Raw genomic sequence first — 25,058 nt, forward strand, 5'->3', positions numbered from 1 at the left:
GTGACCGAAAACAATGCCTGGGATTTTTCATGAAGCATGAAGAATGTCTGAACCATGTAAACGAGCTCTTAATGAAAAATGTCTGCATTTGTTAAGAAGCTGCAGAACAAAAAAAAAAAAATAAAATAGTATCTGAAATGTGGCTTTCAAATAATGTATGTCAATTTGAAAAATATGAAAGCACACAATCACTAAATGCAAAGAATGACGTTTTGTATTTTTTTTTCCCCCTAAAAAATAGAAGCACATTCTAATCTGATAAATTACATAATTGTATCACGTTTTTCAATACAGGGTGTATATCAATGATTTACAGGCTGGTCACATAGTTGTGAAATGCCTCTGGACTGTTAAAGTGTAAAAAAAAAAAAAAACAACACGTGCAGTTAACGCACATGCTCAAAGAAGTGTGGTTTTACTGAAAAGCATTTTTTTTTTTTTTTTTTTTTCCACAAACCATTCCAAGAAGTGCATCTCGGAAATGGCTGAAAAGAATGATAAGTATGGAGGTTATAGGACTTCTATCAGCCAGGATTTCCTAACAGTCAGCCTCCTATAAGTCTGACTTTGATTACACCCTGCCAGCCAATCACAGGGCACATAGAAACAAGCAATCAGTTACATCCGCGTTCACACCGAAGGACAATTTAGAGTCCTTCAAGTATGTTTTTGCAATCTGGAATGAACACCATAAAGGAAAGCCATAGCCGGAATTCAAACCCAGAACCTCACCGGTCAGCCAGATGTGCTAATCTCTCTCACACTGTTCCACCTCCTGCCACTTTAATGTTTTTTTTTGTTTTTTGTTTTTTTAATACCCCCATTTAAGTTCATGTGCTGATTCATAACAACTGACATTTACCTTGGCTGCAGCAATCTAAAGCACCTTGTGCAATCTGATGTAGCCCTTTAAAGAAAAGGGGGGGTTTAGGTTACGTTAGTGATTAAGATTTTTCTTTCAATTGTAATTATTTGATACCAATTCAACATTTTTGAAAAAGTCTAAATAATGACCCTTTCCATCACATTCTACTACAGACAAGCGCAACCCCCCCCCCCCCCAAAAAAAAAAAAAAAACACTCCAGACTGATCAGCCTAATGTAGGACATTTGGCAAACAAAAACACGTGTGCGTTCATCGGCACCGAGAATAGATCTCGTTTTGGCAGATTGCGTCACCTGAAAAACACAGCTCAGAAGATAGCAACTGTCAGCAAGGCTGATTAAAATGTAAACGAATGCACATATGTTCTGGATTGTAATTCCATGTCGGAAATTCCTGTTTCATAGCAGATCGCTTACTGTGAAATGCCGGTCGACATTCTCAGGTCCGACATCATGACCCCCCCCCCCCCCCCCCGCCACCCACCCCAACCTGATGGTAAATATCAGCCGTTATAAGGTTGCCCATTTCCTCTTGGGCCATCAGTATTGCTATGCAAAACATTGTTGCATTGAAGGGCAACAGTTAAATGGAAATAACTCCAAAGTAGTCACTTCTGTTCTGGTATTTTTGACATATTTTATTCAGAATGAGTTTGGGTGTGAGCGCCGTTGGGATTTTTTTTGCATTCAAATAAAAAAGGAAGAAAAAAAAATCACCTGTCAGTTCAACGAGCCCGCCACAGAGCTCCTTGATCAACTTCACAGCAGCTAAATTACAATCTCTGCACCCCTTGAACATGGCTGCAAGCTGTGCTTTTGTGTATATATGCAAATGACATGAAAAGTGTGTTCTATGGGTTTTGTTCGTGTGAGCTGCGAGTCGATGCAAGTCGAATTGAATTTGAAACTGTGCGGCTGGAGCTTTTCGGATGGACTTGGGCTCTATCTTGGGAGTTAGGACAAGTTCATGTTTCCGATCATGTTGATGATGCCGTCATGTGGACAGTTTTAGTGGAGATTATCGGGGTTGGGGAGTTTCTCCAGTGTAGGTTCCATCCCCCAGATCTCACGGGCGTACTGGGCGATGGTGCGGTCACTGGAGAACTTGCCACATCCGGCAATGTTGTAGATCACCTTCTTGGTCCATTCCTTGGGGTTCTGCGTTGAGGATAATAATACGAGCGGTGATGAATAAGATTTGAATTGTCACTTTAATCCCAATCGTGGCATATTGCCTTTTACGGACCTTATAAAGCGCATTGACTTTCTCCTGGCATTTAATATAGTCTTCGTAATCGGCGAAGACCTTAAATCTGTGCAGAAAATTATACAATGAATTCTGATGAAAAATCAGCAGGTACGTGATGAGTCTCTGTGGTAATTCTTCCAAAGGTGTTGTTGTTTGTAATGAGTTGCCTTTACCTGTCATGATGCATCAGCATGTTGACGATTTCTTTGAACAAGTCAGGCTGCTTTGGGCTGAAGAAGCCTCCGGCAATCTGGTCGATGGCTTGTTTCAGCTCAGGTATGCGATTGTAGTACTCGTGAGCGTGGTATCTACAGGCAGAGTCGCAGGAAAAATAAGACCTCGATGTAACACAATGTGGAGCGTATTTTCGTCCATTTTCACCGATGCGCCGGGAGACCGATTATCGGCGCCGATATTGTGCGTTTTGACAAATATCGGCCTTTTTAAAACATCTGATGGCCGATGATAAATCAATTTAAATCTGTGTTGGAATCAAAAGAAAGATATGTGAAAGTTTAATTTTCTGTCATTTTTTTTTTTAATTTGGGAGAACTTCATTTATTGTCAAAAACTATGTATAGCAATTTTTTTTAAAGTGTTTTCATTTCACTTTTTAAGATATGCTGGGTGTTCCCTGAACTTTTTGTTTGAATTTGGTAACAAAGGTGTATATTGTCAAAAATTGAAAGTAATCATTATAATACCCCCCGAAAAAATCTACATTACGCAAATCTGAAAAATTGTTAAATAATCATCTGCTTAAAGACGTTTCAACAACATTAAGAATTTTTTATTTTATTTTTTTAAGATTTGAATGCCAATATTTGCTTTTTCACGAAAAATGAATATCGGCTCCAAATATCGGCTATCGGCCGCCTTGACTACTAATAATCGGTATCGGTCTATCTCTAGCTGGGAAATTAGTTTGTTTAGTCCAAGCAAAAAGATATGTATTGTACAGCAACAAAATGTTCTTTTGTCATGAACTAAAGTGTGCGCTTACGGGGGGCCATATTACAAAATTCAATACAAGAGCTGAAGCAACAATATTTCTTGAAAATCTTAGCCAACAGTCAGTAGAGCCTATATTTAATTTCATTAGATCATGCATGGATGTTATTTTCTGATTTGTCCAGATGGGAGCTGAGGCCTTACCCTTTCCTGTCCATTTCATCGACGTCATCCACCCTCATGCCAAAGATGAAGAGATTGCCCTCGCCCGCCTCCTCAGCCATCTCCACATTGGCCCCATCCATGGTTCCGATGGTCAGAGCGCCGTTCAGCATGAACTTCATGTTGCCAGTGCCGGAAGCCTCGGTGCCCGCTGTGGAGATCTGCTCGGAGAGGTCAGCGGCCGGGATGGCTGAAAGGCCACAGAGGTAAGCGCTCAATGACTGGAGAGCAAAATCCGGAGTAAAATCCTCGCACAAATGACGATAAGTTGGCGTTTTCTCTTTGTTTTGATTGCAAATAAATACGAGTACATTCTTACGATAATTCAAGTCAGACAGACCCCTGCCACCGCAATGTTTTATGTTATTTTTACAATTTCAAATTCCTCCTGCGGGCCACATTGAACCTAAGCCAGCTGGTTTTGTCCCGCTAACCATATACCATTTTTTATTTTTTTTTTTTGTTGTTATCCCCTGCCCGTGACCATGTGCAAGAACAAGATGTGCAAGGAAAGCAAATGAGAGCAAAGGAGACGTGAGATACCTTTCTCGGCGAGAGTGACTCTGTAGTTCTCCAAAAAGATGACTTTGAGCCGGTCTCCCACCACAGGATCGCTGTTGACCACTTCGCCGATAGCTGTGATCAGACGAATAATCATCTTGGCAGTGTGGTAGCCAGGAGCAGCCTGCGACAAATGACATGTCACGCTAGCTGTGTTTAGCAGCTGCAAACGAGTCCCCCGCTGACAATGGGCCTTCAAAGTCCAACCGGATCCCTTTCGTTCCTGGGACGCTTGTTGACCTCTTCGACCTGATTTTTGGACGCGGCCTTCTTAAAATGTTATCAATGTGGCCATTTTGAAGTGAGATTCTTAGGTGGGCATTTTCGGCTAAGATTCCTTCGTGAGCAATGGGAAAAACCAACAATATCAATAACAATCCAATATAGATTCGGCCTCCATTTTGTGCAAGTGACCGCAAACGCCACAAATTTTCCACAACGGTTTTTGATTCAATTTGGTCCGCCTCAAGGCACATACCTTTCCTCCAATCATAATGGTTCTCGGTGTCCACTGCTTGTTGGGCTCTCTCTTGATTCCTGGCAGAAATATGAGGAGATTTAAGCACCCCGGGGTTCATTAATGCGAATGAAATGGTTGCTTACGGTTGTAATAGGTGATGATGTGCAGACAGTTGAGCAGCTGCCTCTTGTATTCGTGGATTCTCTTGACTTGAACGTCAAACATGGAGTTGGGATTGATCTTAACCTTATAGTGCTCCTCCAAGTGCACGGAAAACTTGAGTTTGTTTTCCTGGAAAATAACAAGATGGACTTTAGCTTTAGTCGGATACTCGCAGATGATGTTGTTGTTGTTGTTGTTGTTGATCTTGATTGTGATAGCTGTTGCGTTTCCTTTCCCCGAGATCGTAATATTGAGAAACTGAGCACAACAATTCTGTAAACACGAGTGTCAAGAAAAGCTCAATCCTCTTAATGACAGGCACCCCTACTGATACGGCGACTGTAAAAATCACACAATAGAGGTTTGCGTATTGAGCCCAGAGGAACAAACGGCGGTGCAGACTCAACGATCAAAAAGATGAACTTGACTTCACCTGCTTCACTTTGGCAACGTCACGGATGAAAGCTTCGTCGTTCACAAACTTGCGCAGGCGCTGCAGCTGGTCCAGGTCACGGATGAAGTCTTCTCCGATTCTCTTGATTAGACACGGGTGGAAAATAAGCGTTTACGCGCTGCGCCTTTTACACCCGCAAGCACGCCGGGATGTGCGTTTTTTTTTTTATTTATTTTTTTATTTTTTTTTGAAAACGCCGCTAACCTCGGCGATGACCTCAGCCAGGCCAGGGTTGCACATCACCAGCCAGCGGCGAGGGGTGATGCCGTTCGTCTTGTTCTGGAACTTCTCTGGCTCCATTTCATAGAAGTCCTTGAAGCTGCGGGGGGGGCAGACATAAATCAGGACGGGCAAATGATAAAAAAAAAAAAAATAATAATGGCTCGCTGCGGCGGCCGCGGCGAAACGTACACAGTCGCTTTGAGGATGTCTGAGTGGATCTGGGCCACGCCGTTGACCGCGTGTGACCCAACGATGCACAAGTGGGCCATGTTGATCCTCTTTTGTCCCCCCTCTTCAATGAGGGACATGCGGCTCAGGCGATCGTGATCACCAGGGAACCTTGCGGCAACGTTCTGCCGGATAAAAGGACATTCGACGCAAATGAACACAATAACATTCTTATGCTTTCAGCCATCTTTTTTTTTTTTTTTTTTCACTCTTCGGTAAACAACCGCATCTCCTGCCGTGCTCCAACTTGACTCGCAAACGCTGTGAAAGTCGCACAGATGAATGCGAGCACATTTCATTTCACTTTTCACCTTTAATTCAGGGTTTGGCACATAGGTCCCCAAGCGACTGTCTGCAGCTCGGCAGTGAAACCGGACTGACATAGAGGACGGATGTGCGCTGGGGACCGAGGCAGGTCTCAAACCTTGTTATTTCCACCTCAAATTGTGTGTCTGAAAAAAAATGGCCTCAAAGCCATGATCTTTGGAATATTTGTGGCTGATGGAAAATGGGCACACTGTTTAGTTTGCTGGCTCCGGGGGGGGGGGGGGGTTGAAGGAATCAGTCGCATTCTGTTCATTCACCGGAGTGTTGAAACCCAGGACCTGTTGTTGGTCCCCCAAAGGGCTGGACTGGGGGAATCGAGCCACGTGAAACAAACGATTCTTAAGTTTGCATTGTAATTCCGGAAAACGTAGATCCCCGGGCCTGCATAATTTTCTTGTGAATTGAACAAATTCCCCTTGTAGTTTATGGTAGAAACGGATCGAACAATGTGCAGAGCAGGACGAATGAGAGCAAGTTGCAGTACGCGGTACTAACCTCCAGGTGGCGACGATTGATCTCGTAGACAATTTCCAAGTGGCGGGGCAACAGATGGGCAAATAGGTCCACTGGCCATCGCTCCAGAGCCTCAGGGAGGACTGTGTGATTGGTGTAGGCACAAGTACGCACACACACATCCCAGGCCTATGCAGAAGGAAATATTTGACTTATTTCGAAGTTTAGAGGAACTACATTAGTTGATCCTGGAGGTATTTTTTTTTTTTTTTTTTTTTTTAAGTATAGGTATTTAACCAAATAGCTCAGGTGACCTTATTCCATGGAAGTTTCTCTTCATCAACCAGAACCCTCATCAGCTCAGGAATAGCCATAGCCGGGTGAGTGTCGTTCAACTGGATGGCAACCTGAATAAACAAAATGTTGTTAAATGCCATTAGCCAGTTCCAAAAAAAAAAAAAAAAAAAAAAACACTCATGGAGTGCTCAGTGCCATTCCATTATTCTGATACGATAATAAGCCTGGTACAATGCATTAAACACACTGACAGAGGCAATTTTAAGTAAAGCACAGAGACATTGGAGTGGAGTGTTTCAATTTGACAGAAACTATTTTTTTTTTTTTTCCCTCCCTTCACCTTGTCAGGCAGTTTGCTGAAATCTGTGCGAGCAATCTCCCTGGAGCCAAACTTGGAGACCTTGAAACGGCGAATGATGTCTTGCAGGGTGGCAGACACCACAAAGTATTCCTGCTTCAGACGCAGCTCCTTGCCCTCAAAGAACTGGGAAAACAGACACGTAAGTTTTTGTCCATTAAACTGAGACACATCATTAAAAAAAAAAAAAAAAGGATCTAGTAACTCACTTATGGCTTTGTATTATTGTACATCTGCCTGCATTGTGCAAATGTGCGATTTCAGAAAACAGGTGAGCCGTGGTTGGTTGTTATCCGAGCCCTGAGCAGTTGTGATGTCATTTTCAGTCGACAGCACGTGACAAAATGGCCGCGCCCCCTGAGATAGCTAAAAACGTTGCTGCTTAACTCAAATTCCATTTGTATTTGTATTTATTTTTTCAAAAGGTATACAGGGACAGTGCATATTAACTAAACAGTTTCCCCGTAAATATGCTAGATTATAACCAATGGCTAATTCCGTAAATGCAATATTAATCATAATGTTGTGTTTAGACTAGTGCAGGTGCATGGAACATATTATTGTATTGCAGTACACTTGTGTGTAACCAGGTAGAAAAAAAATTTTTGGGGTGTGAACTTAAACATAAAACTTGTAGATAAATGACTGCATGGCGAGCATTTTGCAAAGAAATTAGATTTGTGTCCGCATTCAAGATGAATGAATCACAATGGACTCACTCAGTTTCATCACTCCATTCTTGTAGATGGAAATAGACCACATCAGCCAACAGCAGTGCGTGCTGGCTAACATTAAAATCAAACGCTGCCTAAATATTGGGTCAACCAATTTCTGCCCTCACCCGCTCAGACATAAATTAGCCTGACACGGTTTATAACTAAAGCTTTGGGGTTATCAAGTAAGTCCTCCATCTGGAGCCTGTCGGGAGGCGACGCATGGTGGTCAGGTCTTATGTCAGATTTAAAAGGCCGCTGAAGATGAAGACCCTGAGGCCCTTGAGGTCCAGATTATGGAAATTCATCTTTTCAGATTCAGATATATCGGCCTACCTGAATAGGAGCGATGTCGCATGTCGGCTGTATAGTTTTGCAGATTTAAAAAAAAAAAAAAAAAGAAGTAGTAGTAGTAGTAATTAGTCCTCCTTTCTTACGTTGTCATTAGGATACAGCACACGGGAGATGTTCTCAGCCAGGTTACGGTCCAATACAGCCTGAATGTAGCCACCAACATTGACTTCAAAATAAAAAAAAAAAAACAAAAGCGAATTTACAAAACTTTTCAAGTTCATTTTTATGGTGCAGCAAGACACATACAGTCTTTAAGGTTAAATTCGCAGGGCGCCTTCGCAGACCACAGCCTCATGGTGTTAACTACGTTGTTTCTGTAGCCAGGGACCGGGGTGTCATATGGCAGAGCCAAAACTACCTGCCAACACATCACAGGAGGAGAGAGACCTTTCAGATTCTTAGATTTGATTCCTGATAGCTCTATAAATATCTTTTTTCTTTTTTTTTTTTTTTTTCTTCACCTGAGTGTCAACCCATTTGACACCGTCGGGGTGATGCTCGGTCCTGCCGTAGAAGTGCACAGGGCGCATGTACTCAGGACGTGCCTTCTCCCAGGCGTTGCCATAGCGCAGCCAATCATCAGCCTCTTCAACCTTGATAATGACATTGCGAGTGAAAAACACTCATTAGGTGAGTACATATAAGCTGAGTCAGACCCAGAAAATGACAAGGACAATCAAGACAAGATAATGATAACACATAATTATAGATATTATTCACTTTATGCCATTAGGTTGCCTAAACCCACATCTGTCCTAAAATCAGACCCAAGAATATACCGTGCATGTTTTTTTTTTTTGTTGTTTTTTTTTTTGCAAAGAAAAGAGGGACATTGCCAATGTTACGACTAACCTGCCAGCCGTTCATTATTTTCTGATTGAAGATTCCAAATTCATAGCGGATACCGTAACCGTAGGCAGCCAGGCCAAGGGACGCCATGGAGTCCAGGAAACAGGCTGCAAGCCAACACAAACGTTGAGGAAGAACATGATCCATTCTTCAAAATGCTGTGTAAATTCAAGCATGTGAATGGCTGTAATAATCATTTGAATAATTCAAATGAGTAAAAAGCACACCGGCAAGTCGGCCAAGTCCACCATTTCCCAAACCGGCGTCTTCCTCCATATCCTCCAGTTCCTCCATGTCCAGACCCAACTAAAGATTCCAGAGCGCGCGCACACACACACACTGAATATTAAGAAACCAATTCAAAATGTCGGAGTTGGTTTAAAAACAGGAAGCCTCGTCCACTCACCTGGTATGTGGCTTCATCGCAGGCATTTTCCAGTGCGAGGTTCACCATGGTGTTCTGGAGGGTGCGGCCCATGTAGAACTCCAGCGAAATGTAGTACAGACGCTAAAAAAAAGTAAAAAAAAGCTAAATAATCTGTATATATCACCGGTTGTAAAACGTTTTACACTAAGTACCACCTAAAGAATACTTAGCTTTCCAAGTACCACGATTATGGCCAATATTTAATTCTTATGAGGTAGTGTAGTCGGCCAAAATGTTCATTAATAACATGACAGAAGTAAAAAGTACATTTAATAGAATTGTTAGCCACTGTAACATTATGCACAGTCTGAACATTAACGCTGGTTAGTAAAATAAAAAAAAAAAACTGTTCTTGAATAATAATGTAATTAAAACGTATTGCACGCTAGTTAAATATAAATTATTACATTTCATTTACAGTTCTTCAATATTAAATGTATTAAAAAGATTGATGCAATTACACTGTACTTGACCAGTGATTCTTTCGCATACCACTAGAGGGCGCCATTTGGCGAATCAATGGTATATAGCGGACCCCCGCTTTTTGCAGGGCATAGGGACAGTGCCTGACCGCAAATTGGATAATATAATATAACATAATAGCTTAAAAAAAATTAATAAGCAGGAGATCATCAAAAAATACCGCAAATCGGCAAAGGCTTGTGCAAATAACACAGAGAAAAAAAAACCTACAAATAGATGACTGCGAATACTGTAAATCACAGAAACCCAAAATACAATCTACTCTCATATTTGACGTACAGTATCCCCCTAAAATACTCATCGCGATCACATTGCATGCATGAGTAAGCTTCCACCTGGGCCTGTTTAGTACTTAGCCTTTGCCATTTAGGTGTTTGTATTTTTTTTTCCTTCTATGAAATTAAGTAGGCGGAATCAGACTGAAGAGCAAAAGCAGCGGGTAGAAGGGAAGGGACTAGGGGACAAATTACATTCTGTATTACATAACGGCAACATTTTGGTTGGGCAAAAATAGCTGCTGTGGAGGTCATTGTAAAGGTCAGGCTGAGAGTGATATTCTTTTCCTTGTGGACTTCAACTCTGGAGTGAGAGGAGAAGTGGTTCACCTACGGTAGTTGCGTATAGTACAATGAAATGCTCGTGACAGCAGCCAGAGTTCCGTCAGGATTTGTTACACATCTTAACCGACTTTGATTTTGTCTATTTCTTCAGTTCTCGTTAGTCTGATCGTCCTAGTTACCTTTTTAACGGATACTTATAAATATCATCAATAAATCAAATGGCTGTCACAGTCGCTTTGCGGTTCGCCAGCTCACAGCTCCGTTCAAGGTTCCTTTTCAAGGAATTCACCTCTGACCTTTCCGTCTGCAGCGGCGAACAAGGTCGATACAGTCGGGAGGGTCGGGGGTGGTTCAGTGTGAGGTTGCATCCTACCGACACTGGATTAAACCTGTTCTAAAAATGTATTCCACTCCTCAAGTAAATGTCACCCTGCTTGGGTGAACACAAAAGGCACTTAAGTGACAGAACAATGACTCTCTCGGATGTAACAAAAGGGTAAAGAAACCCTTTATTCTGCAGAGTGATACATTAAATAGCAAAGAACATTTTTTTTTTTTTTTTTTTCCCAGAGTGTAAATATAATTGATATTGCTTTCACTTTGGCCGCCCAAACTGCAATTTCCAATTATGTATGTGACAGCGCCACTGTTGTAAGTGCAGGATCTCTCTATAGGTGCGTGCCACGCACCTGTACGGGGGCGTCGATATGAAATCCAGTGCCCTTGGAGGCATGTGCTCATGTGAGACAAGCAGAGGCTGCGTGCTTTATGGCGAGGCGGAATAGGAGCAGAAGGTCACGGAGAGGTTTAATGTTTCAGCGCACCATAAGAATGGAAGCTTAGCAGCAGACTGCTGAGAAGCCCTTGTGAAGTTTAAATGTCATGCCCTGGCATTAGATTGTACCCAGGCTGCTCCTATACGGCTGAGGAATGAGAAAACCTTTGCTCGTCTGCCATGAAACGGGGCTGTTATTTAACAGCGGGGTTTACGCTTAAATAATGGGGAGGAAAAAAAAAAAATACAAAAATTATATATATATTTATATATTTTTTTAGCCACTACCAAATGTGCGCACTCAAGGCAGGTCACATGACTTTCAATCTCAATGATCTGCCCCTGTCATGACTTCAACTTACTTTGGGATCTTTCTCATAGTAGTGCTGCTGGGTTCGGATCCACCTGCCGATCAAGTGGTCCCGCACGGTGTGGGCAAGCGCAAAGTAGTAATCCCTTCTCGTCGCCACATTTCTGTCTTTGGCCAGCGTGAAGTGGAGGTGCCTGTTGAAGTTCTGCTTCAGCTCGGTGACATTATCAACGCCGGCCAGGCCTCGCACAGAGATCTGCTTCCTCCTGTCATGGTCGGACAACGGTTTGGACATGGCGGCTCAGGGTTTGCTAGCTGAGACCTCTGGGAGAACGTTTCGCGTCAAGCAAGCGCCACCAGGCCCAGGCACACAGATAGAGAGGCAGCACAATGCGGGGTCGGGTTCAGCTTTTTAAAGGCGAGACTATAAATATTACAGAAAGGGAGGAGCTAGTTTGTAGATTTGGTGAAGGGTGGAGCGTATGCTGAGTAACTTCCATCAATCATAGGCCTCGCTAACAGTCATTCCCAAGGATGTTGACATTATCATATTATGAATCAGAACTCATCAAATCTATCCTCAGTCATCACAATGACTGCAATGCTTTTTCACATAGTCAGGAGCCTCAAAGCTCCAAAAGGAACAAGTGCTGATAAACGCGAAACGAGGGGGGGAAAAAAAAAAATAAAAAATGCTCTGACACAAATTCTTACATACGCCAGTGCATAAACATAAATATTGCACAAGGTGCGAGATAAGTGGTCATAAAACCTTCAAGGCATGCGATTAAAAAAGGCATAAAATTAGATGCAACATAATTCAGGGTTGAGTTACAAGGAAGCTAAAAAAAAAAACTGTTCCTTTTTGTTTACTGCGTCTATGATGAAAAAAAAAAAAGAAGAAAAGTTTTTTAATAAAAAAAATGTTTTTTGCTGTAGCGCTCACCCTTCAATGACTGGGACAGGAAATAATGACACCTGAATATCATTTAGTTGCCGTTCCGCTCGTCATTAGCCGCGTTGTTTCCTCCCGAGCTCGGCTAAACTTTTCAAAGGTGTTCCAGCGGGGAGAAACGCTGGTGATGAGGATGTCTGGCAGCTATAGCGGCTAACTCATTTTGCCTCTCATCATTGGCAGGACTGTCCAAGTTAGCAGATGGTATATTAAATCCCAACCAACATATTTGTTGCCGAAGCAAAACACAGCAAAAGCCCGCCAATTATCACATCGGTAGGTGATGCTATATTTACAAATTGCTGGATGCTGTTGGAGCCATCTGCATTGCAGGCAAACATCGCAGGCTGACCGTGCTTTACATTGTCTTGCTAGCGTCTCAGCAGCACGTGATTCAGGCTCTGTGTATAGATCACATTCACCCAACGGCCCGCAGCCATATCAGACTCCAAATCGTCGGCAGCCCGGCGACTCAAGCCCGCTCTATTTTGAGTTATTGCACTCGCAAGCCAAACATTCGTAAAGTCGTGACCTTCTATAAATAGCAACTGTGACCCAGTCCCAAAGGCCATGATATTTGAAAGGCATATCTCGTTAATGTCAGCCCGAGCCAGCAGACAACACCCGCGTATTGCGTGCGGAAGCAGGGGCGGAGCCAGAACGTGGCGAATGGGTGCGCCTGGAAAAATCGGGGTGGGCCTGAATGTTTCTCTCACTGAGCACAATCCTCCTGTCCCGACACATCGTACATTCAAATAATATGACAAAGTGAATAATATGAAGTTCAGATCTTCCTTAGACAACCACAATTATGCCATTCTTAATATTCAATAAAATAAAAAAATAAACACACACACACACAAGGAAACACAAATTTAAAAATAATTTAACTTCCTCAGGCCTAGTGGCCACATAGGTGGACTGCACTTTCTAGCTCTTGTGTCCACAAGCGTGTGCACTGTGGAACTGTGGGTGTTTTGCACACATATGTGGGCACTTACACTGCCATCTTGTGGTCTCACAAAAGTATTACATACTACAGTCAAAATACAGTATACAAAAATACAGTACAATACAATACAAAAAACTAAAAGATGATGCTTAGTTTTTCTTCTAATTAGGTTCCAATAAGCCCAAATAGCAAAAAGAAATTTAAAAAAAAAATGCATGTAAAAAAAAAACAGCTTGGGCCTTAGGAGATTAATAATAATTTACAAAAAATGTAAAAGTATATATTTCACGAATCTCACTGGGTGGGCAGTGTGACAATCTGGGAGGGCCTGTGCACACCCAGGCCAACCCATGGCTCCGCCCCTGGTCGGAAGACGCCGCTGCCGGCGAGCCGCGAGGCGGCTTTTGGAATTTGGTTTGGCTTGTTATTTTAGTGTCAACATGGAATGGATTTCAGCGCGCGTTCAATACGAGTTGACAGTAAAAGTACAGGGGGGAAAATTAACACGTCTTTCCCAGCCTCTTCACACCGGACAAGACTTGAGAGTGACAAAGAGGGATGCTATTGCCAAGCGCCGCAGCACAAAAGAACAACTCTTGTGAATCGAATCATAAAATGTTTTCTAATGGCGACGGCTGTCAAGATACAACATTTGACGTGCTTTAATAATCCCCTCCACGCTGTTACATTAACGTCCCTGCATACCCGATGACCCCTGAAACGGAGGAACCGTCACATAACAGATGACAGAGATTGAAGCTGGCGTGTCCCTGATTTGTCCATTATGATGAGCAAATTATGTTCCTACATGTCTACTGGCTGTTCTGTCAAATAGTGCGTCAAGCATTTATAGACCACACTCTTGTTTCCGGCCTGATAGGCACATCGTTTATATTTATAAAGCAGAACCTCTTGCTCCGCACGTTGGCAAAATTGACCCATTTGAATGAGAACGGCAGCAATAATATCCATGGAGGCGTTCATCTGCCTGTGGAGCTTTGACTTTGTTCATTACGAAAGTGGCGGCCTCAGTTGTTAATAAAGGTTCTGATTAACAAGCATTAATCACAGTTATTTGCTCAACCGAGCCACTGATAGTCTCCAGTGCTTTACAATAACCGCGGTGTCAATTTTTTTTTTTTTTGCTCGGAAAAAAAAAAAAAAAAATGTAGTAAGCTAAATACCATTTATGCTTTGGTGATTAAAGCGGAAGTCAACCCAAACGTATTTTTTTTTTCAAGAATATGTTCCCAGCAGGCCCACTAGTTGAAACACGGCGTTCTGATTCATTTTGCGTTTGTGGGATATAAGTTAAGCAGCAAAATGCACTCGTTTTTAGCCATCTCTGGGGGCGGCCATTTTGTCTGACCCGTTTTCTGAATTTGAGCCGTGATCGGTCATCGTGAGCAGTTGTGATGTCATTTTCAGTCGACAGAAGACAAAATGGCCGCCCCCGGAGATGGCTAAAAACGAGTGGATTAACACTTCTTCCACAAACGCAATATTTATCAGAATGCACTTTTTAAACTAGTGGGCTTGCATAGAACATATTCTTACAAACAATATCTTTGGGTTGACTTCCACTTTTAGGACTTTGGGTGAACGTGACCGATATACAATTGCTCACATGAGATGCATGACCTTTTATTAATGAAAAATTTTCTGATGTTTGCCCTCCTTTTTTATTTATTTTTTATTTTTTTATTTCTCGGGACAAATTCATCGGAAAATGAACGCATTACTGACCTTAACTACAAAAGAAATACCTTGACACTCTCTTTCCCTTGCAGGCCTTAAAACTGAATTGCGTTATACTGAGAGGCAACACTAATGTTCTGTGAAACATTATGGCCTCATGTAAACAGGTCAAAATATTAGGGAAATTGAATCATTACAGCCCGGTACAGTTCAATCCAACCCCACACTGCGAAATGAATCAACACCTTTTCTCAACCGGATTCCATGAAAAGCTCTCTGCACCCACATATCATAAAAGTATCTGAAAGCTGTCTGGCTTAATAATATGTTATATCTGCAGCGGCGTAGGCAGCTTACGTCGCAAATGTTTACTTCACTTCTTGTTACCATCTTTTTCCGAATCGTTTTTAATATCTCTGAATCTTTTTTAGGGGCACTTTGCTGTTTTGCAAACTAAAAAAACAAAAAAAAATTATCCCAAGCTAAATCATTTCAGAACGTCTTCCACCATCAAAAAGGCTTGAGATGCAGAAGTGAAAATAAACAACTGAAATGATGCGGTTGCTTGTGTGCGCACACGCTTATCACTGGGATGCAGCTGTGAACTCAAATGGCTAAATGAGAGTCAGCACAATCCTGCCATCATTTAAAGTGCCACTGGTCAATCCCAAAATAAAATTCTGCTGTTCTAGTAGGCTTTTTCAGAAATGTGTTTTTGATTCCTCGCCAAAGTCCGATGGTTTTGTGCACATGCCGATTGCTAATCCAAACTGAGCCTGAACCTTTCGTGCCGTTTCGAACTGTTCATAATTCCCTCCACACGATGCTGCCACCGCAATGCTTAACTGTATGTACTGTATTTTGTTATTTTGGTGATGAGCAGTGCTGTGTTTGGGACAAATATTGCCATCATGGCCAAGAAGTTCCAACTTGGTTTCGTTACGACCGTAACAGATTTTTCCACTCGCGTTTTGGGGATTTTGTTTCAGTCCCGTGAAACCAACGTTGAACTTTATGGCAGGTTTGGTCCAAACGACACTGCTCATCAGCGAAAGAGCATCACACCTACAGGGAATCGTGTTGGTGTCAGCATCACGCTTTGGTGTTTTTTTTTCTTCAGCTGGACTTGGGGCCTTCGACAAGGGGGAGAGAATTATGAACAGTTCCAAATAGCACAAAACCTCCAGGCTTCATATGCAATCCTTTCTAAACGTAAAACTTGTTGTTTTACATTAGAAAATGACTAGATAACCTTTTTTTTTTCCCCTTATAAATATATAAATAAATGTCACGCAATTGCATTGCAGTCCCGCTGCTGCGTAGGGTTAAAGTGACAACGTGGGCGAGGAATACTAATCATCTCATTCCTGTTATTTTCCGAGCAGAACTTTGTGACCAAGAATGTTGTTAAATTCCAGTGGTGAAGTCATGTCAACTGATTTAATTGCGTTGGCCGCTCTGTGATCAGCACTAAAGAAACACTGTCACCTGGTGGTAAATCTGCAGTTTCCTGCACCAAGGACACAAGGACAACAAGTGGACATGTGCAACCCCCCGCTGCAGGTAAATACGCCAACTGTGGGCTTCGCTGTCACGACAAGTTCATCAAATCGGGTCACAGTCCGGACACTTTTGAATCAGAATTATGAATCCACCACAAAACAATTTGTCCGTGCTCTCTGTCGGGAAACATTCACTCTGTGGACAACGCTTTGTTTAACGTTGGTGTCTACCGTTCCCTTCGGTCGTTATGCTCATTATGTTCACATTCTCCTGGCTGTAGTCTATGTGTGTGTTTTTTGGCCGCAGGATGTTTGTTTGTAAGGCTTGGAAGTGACTGCCAGTGGACATGAAGTAACAAGCCCGGTTTTCTGCCGTTTCAACTCGATGCTGCGCAGTTTTTGTTTGAATGTAAATGAACATGGAGTGCTCAGCTAGCTCGGCTTTGGTGGAACTTTACAGTGTGTGTCTGACGCTTGCGCTTTTAAGGACAATCGTTTAAATGAATCCCACATCCAGGTTTTTTTTTTTCCCCACTGCCATCTTTATTCCAAGAGTATGTTCTAACAGTAATTCCCTTAAGAACAATGGTAATGCAAGATTGGCATGCACCGATTTAACATAGCCCTGATGGATGGATAGGTTATAGATGGGTAGTAGTTGAAAAACACGATTAATCGTGATCAACGATGGAATATTTTGCAATTAATTCATATAAAAATTGTAATCGCTTGACAGCACTAATGTGTGTGTAAATACATATATATATATATATATCATATATATAATACAATATTATTTATTTAGCAATAAATGAACACAAAACACCATAAACAATAGACACCGGAAAACAACCGAAAATCGGTCATTCTCAGTAGATAAACATTGCTGTATTCTTGTTTACTTGAGTACAGGCAGCTTGCGTAGGAAGCCAACTAGTGGGCATAGTGACTACTAGTTCAACTAAATCATGAATTTAGGAAGCTCATGCAGCCGCAGCTTCTTTTTTTTTTTTTTCTTTACCGCCCCAACACTAAGAGGTAGAGAGGGCATGTAACATTCTGGCTTTTATGCGGCTGAGAAAGATCACATCCCAAAGGGAGGCAAAACAGGATAACTGCTGATTGACTGAGCGCAATCATAATTATGTGCATGGAAGTAAAACACAGTCTTGCATTATCAGTACTTTTTGCTGAGGGTTCAGTGGGGTGATAGTTCTGCCCGGCCAGTTTCATTTAAAATATATCTGATGTCGAGAAAGGACGCAATGTTGGGCAAGGTGCGGCCTTGATTTGAAATGCTGCTCGTGCTCATTACCACTTTGACAAAGGCGTTGTGCATTTTGCGTTGTTTGCAGGGTTCGCTGATGTGTGCGACATCCAAAAGGTTGAAGCTGATGTTAAAGTCGTACTCATCGGCTCGGAAACCAGAATCTCAAAAGTTTTAACGGTAGCTGTCACATCTTGACCATTAGACTGATACTAATGCGTTCGCTTGGCCACTATGAGCATATCAGAGTGATGGACGACCGAAAACGCGTAGCTTTCGCGCCGCAAATGATAAAAACCCGACATTAAATGTAACATTTGCTAAGCCGTAAGTACCAGTGAAATATATCCACATAAACATGGGTTGTCATCTGTGTGCTTAATGCTTTTGAACTTTTCAACCTGCCATGCGTTTGTGATGATTCTAATCTAGCAAAAAAAAAAAAAAAAAAAAAAAAAGTCTTATAAAACGGTATAATCTGTTTTGAAGCTTGGGAGTTTGTGATCATTTTCCCTATTTTCTTGGAATTTATAAATGGGAATGAAGAATTGGGCAAAGCACATGCAAAAATACACCCCCTCCAAAAATATTGTTAGTTTCATAGCTCAACAAAAGGCCTCTATATTATTAACACCATTTTTTTTTTTCTTTTTAAGTCTGCATTTTCAGATCTGACAGCAAAAGCGTTCTCCCCATTTACGCACTCAGGCCGAATTGTTTTTCGTGGGGGGGAAAAAAAGGAAAAATACATTTGAGCGCATTCATAATTCATACGTCACCCTCAAATGCGAGATAGCTTTGACTTTATCTCTCGCAGGGAAGGCTCGGGCCCTTAAAAGCACACCTCGGTGGGCTTTAGGGGGCTGCGCTGTCACTTAAAGTGAAAAATATTCTCCAACAAAAATATCTCAATCTGTGGGACGCTAACGTCGTGTTCTTGAGCTTGCATCATTTCCAATCATTCATCGACTCGCGTTCCTTTCGGGCTGTGTGTACTCGGCGTCTGTCTTTTCATCGGCCATTGGGTATAAATCTGACGCAGTACGACTGGCTGCATCTTCTCCATGCACTGCAGTCAGGAAACGTGTAATCGGGAATGAATGGGACTTAACAGAGCATTTCCAGTTGCAGACTTGATAATTACTTTTCAAGTGGCTTCCTTCCAAGTACACATTAACTTGCGCCACCTTCCTAGCTCGTGGCATCGACATATAAACTCACTGGACACCTCGTTAGGTACCCCTAAACAATGTATTAAGAGTCAAAGCATGAGCCGAATTCCAAATCATGCCTTTATAAAATGAAAAGAGCACTCGAAGAGACCGGGCGACATGCCCCCCCCCCCTCCGCCGCCCCCCCAAATTAGCTGCATTATGCCACTTGTGAAATCAATGATGAACAGCTGCAAGGTCTTAATAGCTAAGAGGCTGTATACCATTTTTTATCAGTTTTCACTATTTCATCTGGAAACAGAGGCATGTCATCTAATCCCAAGTGAGCACAACGTACTCTATCGCAACCCGATCTGATGGGATTTTGACAGAGATGTGTCTGAACTTTTTCAACGGGATTAGCCAAGTTAAATTTAAAATGCTGGCAACTGCACAAAACGGATTAGCAGCGCGAGTTCACGTCGCAGATAGTGACTGCATGCACGACGTACAAAGAAGTTTCTCCTTCTATGGGCCGTGACATTTTTTTTTTTTTCTAATTGAATTGTTTTATAATAAGAAATGTGTTCATTCTCAAAAATATCCAGATAACCCCCCAAAAAAAAAATGGGAGCAAAATCAGGATGCTGCACACATAGGCAACAGATAAAGCCGCGTAAATGAAAGACTGGCTCAAGGCTTTGTTTTGATTGTCACTTTCAGAGAGGTATGCGTTTAACAACATGTTTATTATTGTGCTTGGATTTTGCAGCTTTGTGGAATGGTATTGGATCATTTTGCGTAAACCATATATTTAAAAAAAAAAAAAAAAGAGCTCTCAGTATGCTGCAGGGCTGTTTTAAACCATTGCAAACTACAAGCTCTATAATAAATATTGTTAAATGAATATCCTCCAAGGGCAGTGGCTTACTCGTTAGCACGTCTGACTCACTTTTGAGATTCAGGGTTTGGAATCTCAGCGTATGGAGTTTGCGTCTTCTCCCCGGGGTTGCGGGGGTTTTTCTCCAGGTACCCTGGCTTCCTCCCACATTCCAAAATCATGCATGTTGCTTGAAAGCTAAATCACAGGTGTCAAACTCAAAGCCCAGAGGCCCGATCCAGCCTGCCGCATATGCGGCCTACTACGGCAGTCTACTTGATGTTTCTTGCTAACTGGTTTCTTCTTTTCATTTTGGAAGAACGTTTGGGCACCAATTGTTATTTTCTACCCTTTAGCAGTGATGACACGCATTTTTCCCTGCCAAATCCTTTCTTAACATAAATTGAACAATAGTCGTATTCTTAAATATTTGCACGTCACAATTTATTTTGCATTTCGGCATCTGGAGTTTGCATGTTCTCCGCAGGCTCGTGTGGACTTTCTCCAGGTTCTCCGTATTCCTCTCATGTTCCTACAGGCTCATTGAAGACTCTTAAGTTGCCCATGTTTGAATGTATTCGCTGAAAAAACTCACCTATTTGCATTTTGTCCTCTCTCAATGACACTCCGAGATGCCGCCAAAGCCCCGGTTAATAAAGTCGCAATTGGTGTCAAGGACGTACTGCATGTTGAAGCGATACATTTTTACCTTAAACTAAAATGTTTGTATGTCGGGGGGGGGGTGGGGGGTGGGGGGTAAGTTTAGCTTGGGTTGTTTGTGGAGGTTACAAAAAGTCTCTATTTTTTTCTGAAATAAAGGCATTTATTTGTTAACGTAAGGTGTGTTTGATATCATAACAAATTGTTTTGCCACTGTTGTTTGCGATATGTTTACAAGTATAGTTTGACCATATAGGCAGTGAAGCATTTTTTTTAGAGGGGGTGTCTTGCGGTTCCAAAGCTAATACAAACATTTGAACAAAAATCCACACCATTTTAAAAGACTGCCACATAGTCTCGATGGTCTTACTCATGAGTACTTCAGCAGCACATCGTTTTCAGTTCATGGATTTGGACCTCCCTTCCATAAAATGCATTTTTTTTTTCTTATCAGACGACCCCAACTTAATGGAGTCTAAACACGCACTCTGCACACCCAGTGCTTGAACGCTCATCGAAATCCTCCATGGCAACGTTGCTGCTTGTTGGCGCGGTGGGAAGCTCCATTGGTCCACGACGACTGACCGCGCCCTCAACCCGCCCGAGCTACCTCGCCAACTGTTAGCATCAAGTGTCAGGGGAGAGGCGGCCCCCAATGCTGACGATGAGGATGAGGAGGAGGAGGAGGAGGATGCTGCGGAGGAGAGGAAGCATCTTTGTCTACACGGAGCGGCTCGGGGCTTCCCTTGCTCTCGCCTTCCTCCACGCGTACAGCCGATAAGAACGACCACCGCTCTGAAGATTAAGAACGCTTAATTCTTTTCCTGCTGCTGTTTTTTTTTTTTTTTTTTTTCTTTTTTCTCCCCCTTCTCTTCTCACCTTGATGCAGGATTCCCTCACACCCCCTCTCTTCTTTGCTGCTGTCTTTGGCCGGCCGGAATACAAAAAGCAACCCTTCGCTTGTGTGTGGGATCGCCGGCTCGGGCACAGGTAACGACATCGCGCACCTCCCACACTCAAGCCGCAAAACGAACCTTTCTCGTAGAGCTTTAACGCAGCAAAAATGCTGCCGTTTTTTTTTTTGTTTTGTTTGTGTGTGTCTTTTCAATGTCATCACTACGGAGTTGTTATTATTGTTGCGGGCTATTCCAATTCCGCCAATTCTTGACACTTTTTTTTTCCTCCGTGAGATGTCGCCATGCTTTAGAACTCGTAAAAAAAAAAAAAACCCGAAAGCTAGACGTGTTCCAATTCTAAGGCAGGTGTTTTGTTGGTGGCGAGCCTGCTCCCCCCCCCCCCTCCCAAAAAATGAGCACAAGCAAAAAGGTTGAGGTCGCGTATTAATTGCATGCCGCGAGACATGCAGTGCACGGTAGAGCTGGATGATGTGCATCAAGGCTTCAGCCACCAGCGTGAACGGGAGCCAAGGGCTACCTACCATTGTGTGATGCACATGTTCATGGCTTGTCTTCATTTGGCCTAAAAGTGAGGTGAAGGTTCTGCATGCAAGCTCTCTCAGATGCCGCTGGTAGCCTATTTATTATTGAGCGAGAGGGAGGGAGGGAGGGGGTGCATGTTCTGCGGGGAAAAGATTAGCAACCAAGATAAAGGTGGGAGAAAGTACCACTTATGCCCACACACCCCCACCCAACCTTGTGAAATTGGAATAACTTGGTCTCGGATAAGAATGAAATAGCTGCATCTGAGCATGTACGCCTCCATAGGAAGCAGCTGCTGCCTCCATGTGGTGTCAGTTCAGCAGGGTGGGGGCCACTCAAGAAGGCGTGCATGCAGTGGAGTTTCAACATCCAATTATTTTCTTGTTGTATCTATAGAAAAGATGCAAACACAATCGCTTGTCAAACAGATGACAAACGTGGGTGGGCTGTCAGTGAATGTGAGATTGTTCTTGGATTGAAATCAGCACAATTGACAAAACGACTTCATTCCATGCAACACTGTCGTTGTAGTTGACTTTTCCTTTGCATGCACAATCACTGGTTAATTTATGTGTCGATTTACAGTCAAAATTTACTTTTTATAAGAAGAAAGAAGAAAGAAATGTAATTACTGGAAAAAAAAGTTAATATAATGTAAATTATATTTCTAAACAGGGCTGCACGTTGATATGTTCAAAGCTGGTTATTAAGAAACCAAATATAGTACAATAGTTACAATACAGTATAGCTTGACTAATAACGTTATCTATCATAAGGCGGGACCTTGACTTACGAGTTCCCCAACCTCCAAGTTTTTTGAATCGCTTGATCGACATATTATTTTTTTTATATTTTAATTTACGGGCCCGAGTTCCAAACGCCCCTTCTTGAGTGATGTGGAGAAAAAAAGCACAGCAAAGTCTCCGATACACTTCACCTCATTTATTAACCGCGAAAAACTCTCAATTAGACACATACAAAATGAGAACACTCGCAATGAGAATGGAGAAGCTTGCTCACACTGAACTAACCGCATGGTGCACGGCAAATCTGAGCTCTTTATCTCACTTACTAGGCCACGCCTCTTAAAGGCACACAACATGAATACTACTGTGTGTGTGTGTGTGTGTGTGACTTTAGGATTAATGACGCTACAATTGAATCATATATCAACATTTTCGTAAAAGTTACATGCGCAGATGTAACACAGTGGCTCGTTACTTTGCACCTCGGTGCGTATGAAAAGTCGTTACCCCGATCAGTCAGAAGGCTGCTAACACCTCGCATAATTCTTTGATGCTCCCCGCTGTTCCTTCCCGCCTCTCCCATATTTGCTATGCAAATTGTAGTCCAACGACAGCACGTTGAACCTCACCAGAGCGAGACGGATTTTTCACAGGGCAGCGCGGATTTCCTGTCCACCTGCATCGGGTAACCCAAGCCCCCAGCCCAGCCCCCACTCATGTCTTCAGTGTATCCGTTTTGCATCTCTCTTCTGTTGCGCAACGCAATTCTGGTCGGCGACACTGCTCATTCTCTACTGGGTTCAGTAACGCACTTGTTTAAAAAGCAACTCTCCTCTTTAAGTGCGCTCCCTTAAATGAGAGCTACGGTATGGTGCCAAAAGAAGCAAACTCATGCAATGCTGAGTGTTAGTGGTGAGCTTGCAGTATTGTTATATATTTAGCGTGCTCTACAAGAGCAGCTGGCTTTTCTGTTTGTTGAACTTGCTTTCCCAACAGTCATGCCCCATGCACAGTGTATTTTCAGCTCAGAACACATGAGTTTGTTTGTTTTGTGTCCATATCAGCTCTAATCTGACACCACACAACATTCTTCCACTGACCACTCGGTAAATATTCCGCTCTTGCGGCGGAGTCTTTTAACACTCTTGTCTTCCGACTCTCCGGGCATCTGTCAACATCTGTGTCGTCAGTGACATATTTTTTGCCATTAGTAACATTAGTATTAGTAACGGTGTGAATGTAGACGAGGGCAGCAGAACGCCACCAAGATTGATAGATGGCATCGGTAGAGAGCTACCACAGAGAGATTGATTGATACCATCGATAGACTGATACCATAGATAGATTGATACCATCGGTAGGTAGATAGCATGGATACAGAGGCGTCAAATCCACGTCCAGATAAATGAGCTCCCCGGAAGTCGTTTACCTGCCAGTTGGGTGGAAGCACCTGTGTTTTTTTTGTTTTTTTGTTTTTTTTTTCTGGACCTGGATACCATAGATAGATGGCTAGATACCAGAGATAGAGTCATAGGTTCACCTACCAGGGGGCAATGTGTCTACTTGCCTATATTGTGGAATTCTCAGAGCCACAGTCATGATGCACCTTTCAGCCATTTATTGTAGCTGATGACTTATTCTGTTGTATGAATTAGCAACAGGTGGATACACACGGTTATTCTTCCTTCCGCTATCTAGTAGAGGAGCATTTAATTGTTGTGCTTGTCGCCATACGCCGCTTAGCAGAGCTAGATAACGATATGTTTGAAGTGACACACATAAAGATTTTCGCACAAAGTCAAGTGACGACCTCATGGCAGCCCTGCCTTAGCCATGTCCCCACGCCGTAAACAAAGGTTCGTGAGAACGGTGGTGCTCTGCGTAGTGCTGCTTACTATGCAGCCATCAAGTCCTTGTTGTTGGTGTCTTAAGTGCTGCTGATGAAGACCAAAGACTAAAATGGTGTAATGGATTCCGTAACTTCTATTGTGCTTCCCTTTAATAGAATTTGAATGTACGGTACGTGGTTACTCCTCGTTCAGATGGGTATTTGGACTCCCTTTAAGCCACTATCGCTTTTAAATTAGCATAGCAGCTGCTGAGCATGAAAAGGAAATCATATTTGAAATTAAGATACCTCACACAAAGGCAGCAGCCAATATGCAAAGAGATGGATGATTGGATGGCATGAAGGAGGAGACTCCTGGAATTAATCGCGGGGCAGAGTTGACATAGTGTGTGGGTGTGTGTCGGTGTGTGTGCCTTTGCTCAGTAGCTTGCGCATGCATAGCGGCGAGTAGAAGGTTACAGATATTGTGTGGCATTGCGAATTGTGTCGCTTCCTCTCTATCATAGCCCATCAAGGTCACATCCGCAGACTGGATGTGGTGGCCCTGGCCTTTCCCTCTCCTGGCTCTGGCAGAGGAATGGGGCCCGCGGACCACTGCTGCTTCTAATCAGGGTTGACGCGTGACTCAATTGCATGCCAGCTGCGCGGCCAAACAGGGA

The 25,058-nt window shown here is 42.8% G+C and overlaps 2 protein-coding genes across 3 annotated transcripts in view; one reads left to right on the forward strand and one right to left on the reverse strand.

Moving 5' to 3' along the window:
• Positions 1–25,058, forward strand: part of LOC147133516 (neurexin-2-like) — a 150,988-nt gene that overhangs the window by 8,703 nt on the left and 117,227 nt on the right. For both annotated transcript variants that reach the window (XM_086012153.1, XM_086012154.1), the window contains 4 exons: positions 3,271–3,513; positions 6,820–6,971; positions 16,412–16,468; positions 20,820–21,355. The gene's annotated coding sequence lies outside the window, so the exon portion shown is untranslated. The remainder of the gene's footprint in view (positions 1–3,270; positions 3,514–6,819; positions 6,972–16,411; positions 16,469–20,819; positions 21,356–25,058) is intronic.
• On the reverse strand, positions 1,498–11,675 carry LOC147133517 (glycogen phosphorylase, muscle form). Its single transcript, XM_086012155.1, has 20 exons — positions 11,353–11,675; positions 9,152–9,253; positions 8,973–9,051; positions 8,749–8,852; positions 8,358–8,489; positions 8,143–8,254; positions 7,980–8,062; positions 6,812–6,955; positions 6,489–6,581; positions 6,217–6,363; positions 5,356–5,519; positions 5,149–5,263; positions 4,924–5,025; positions 4,472–4,619; positions 4,347–4,405; positions 3,851–3,992; positions 3,290–3,497; positions 2,308–2,442; positions 2,132–2,198; positions 1,498–2,043 (listed from the first exon to the last, which is right to left on the reverse strand). The coding sequence occupies exons 1-20, from the start codon at positions 11,593–11,595 to the stop codon at positions 1,894–1,896; spliced, it is 2,529 nt and encodes an 842-aa protein (XP_085868281.1). The 5' UTR covers positions 11,596–11,675; the 3' UTR covers positions 1,498–1,893.

This window comes from Filicampus tigris, chromosome 17, assembly GCF_054856515.1.
Source record: "Filicampus tigris isolate MCC_2025a chromosome 17, RoL_Ftig_1.0, whole genome shotgun sequence".
In the NCBI taxonomy this organism is placed as follows: domain Eukaryota; kingdom Metazoa; phylum Chordata; class Actinopteri; order Syngnathiformes; family Syngnathidae; genus Filicampus; species Filicampus tigris.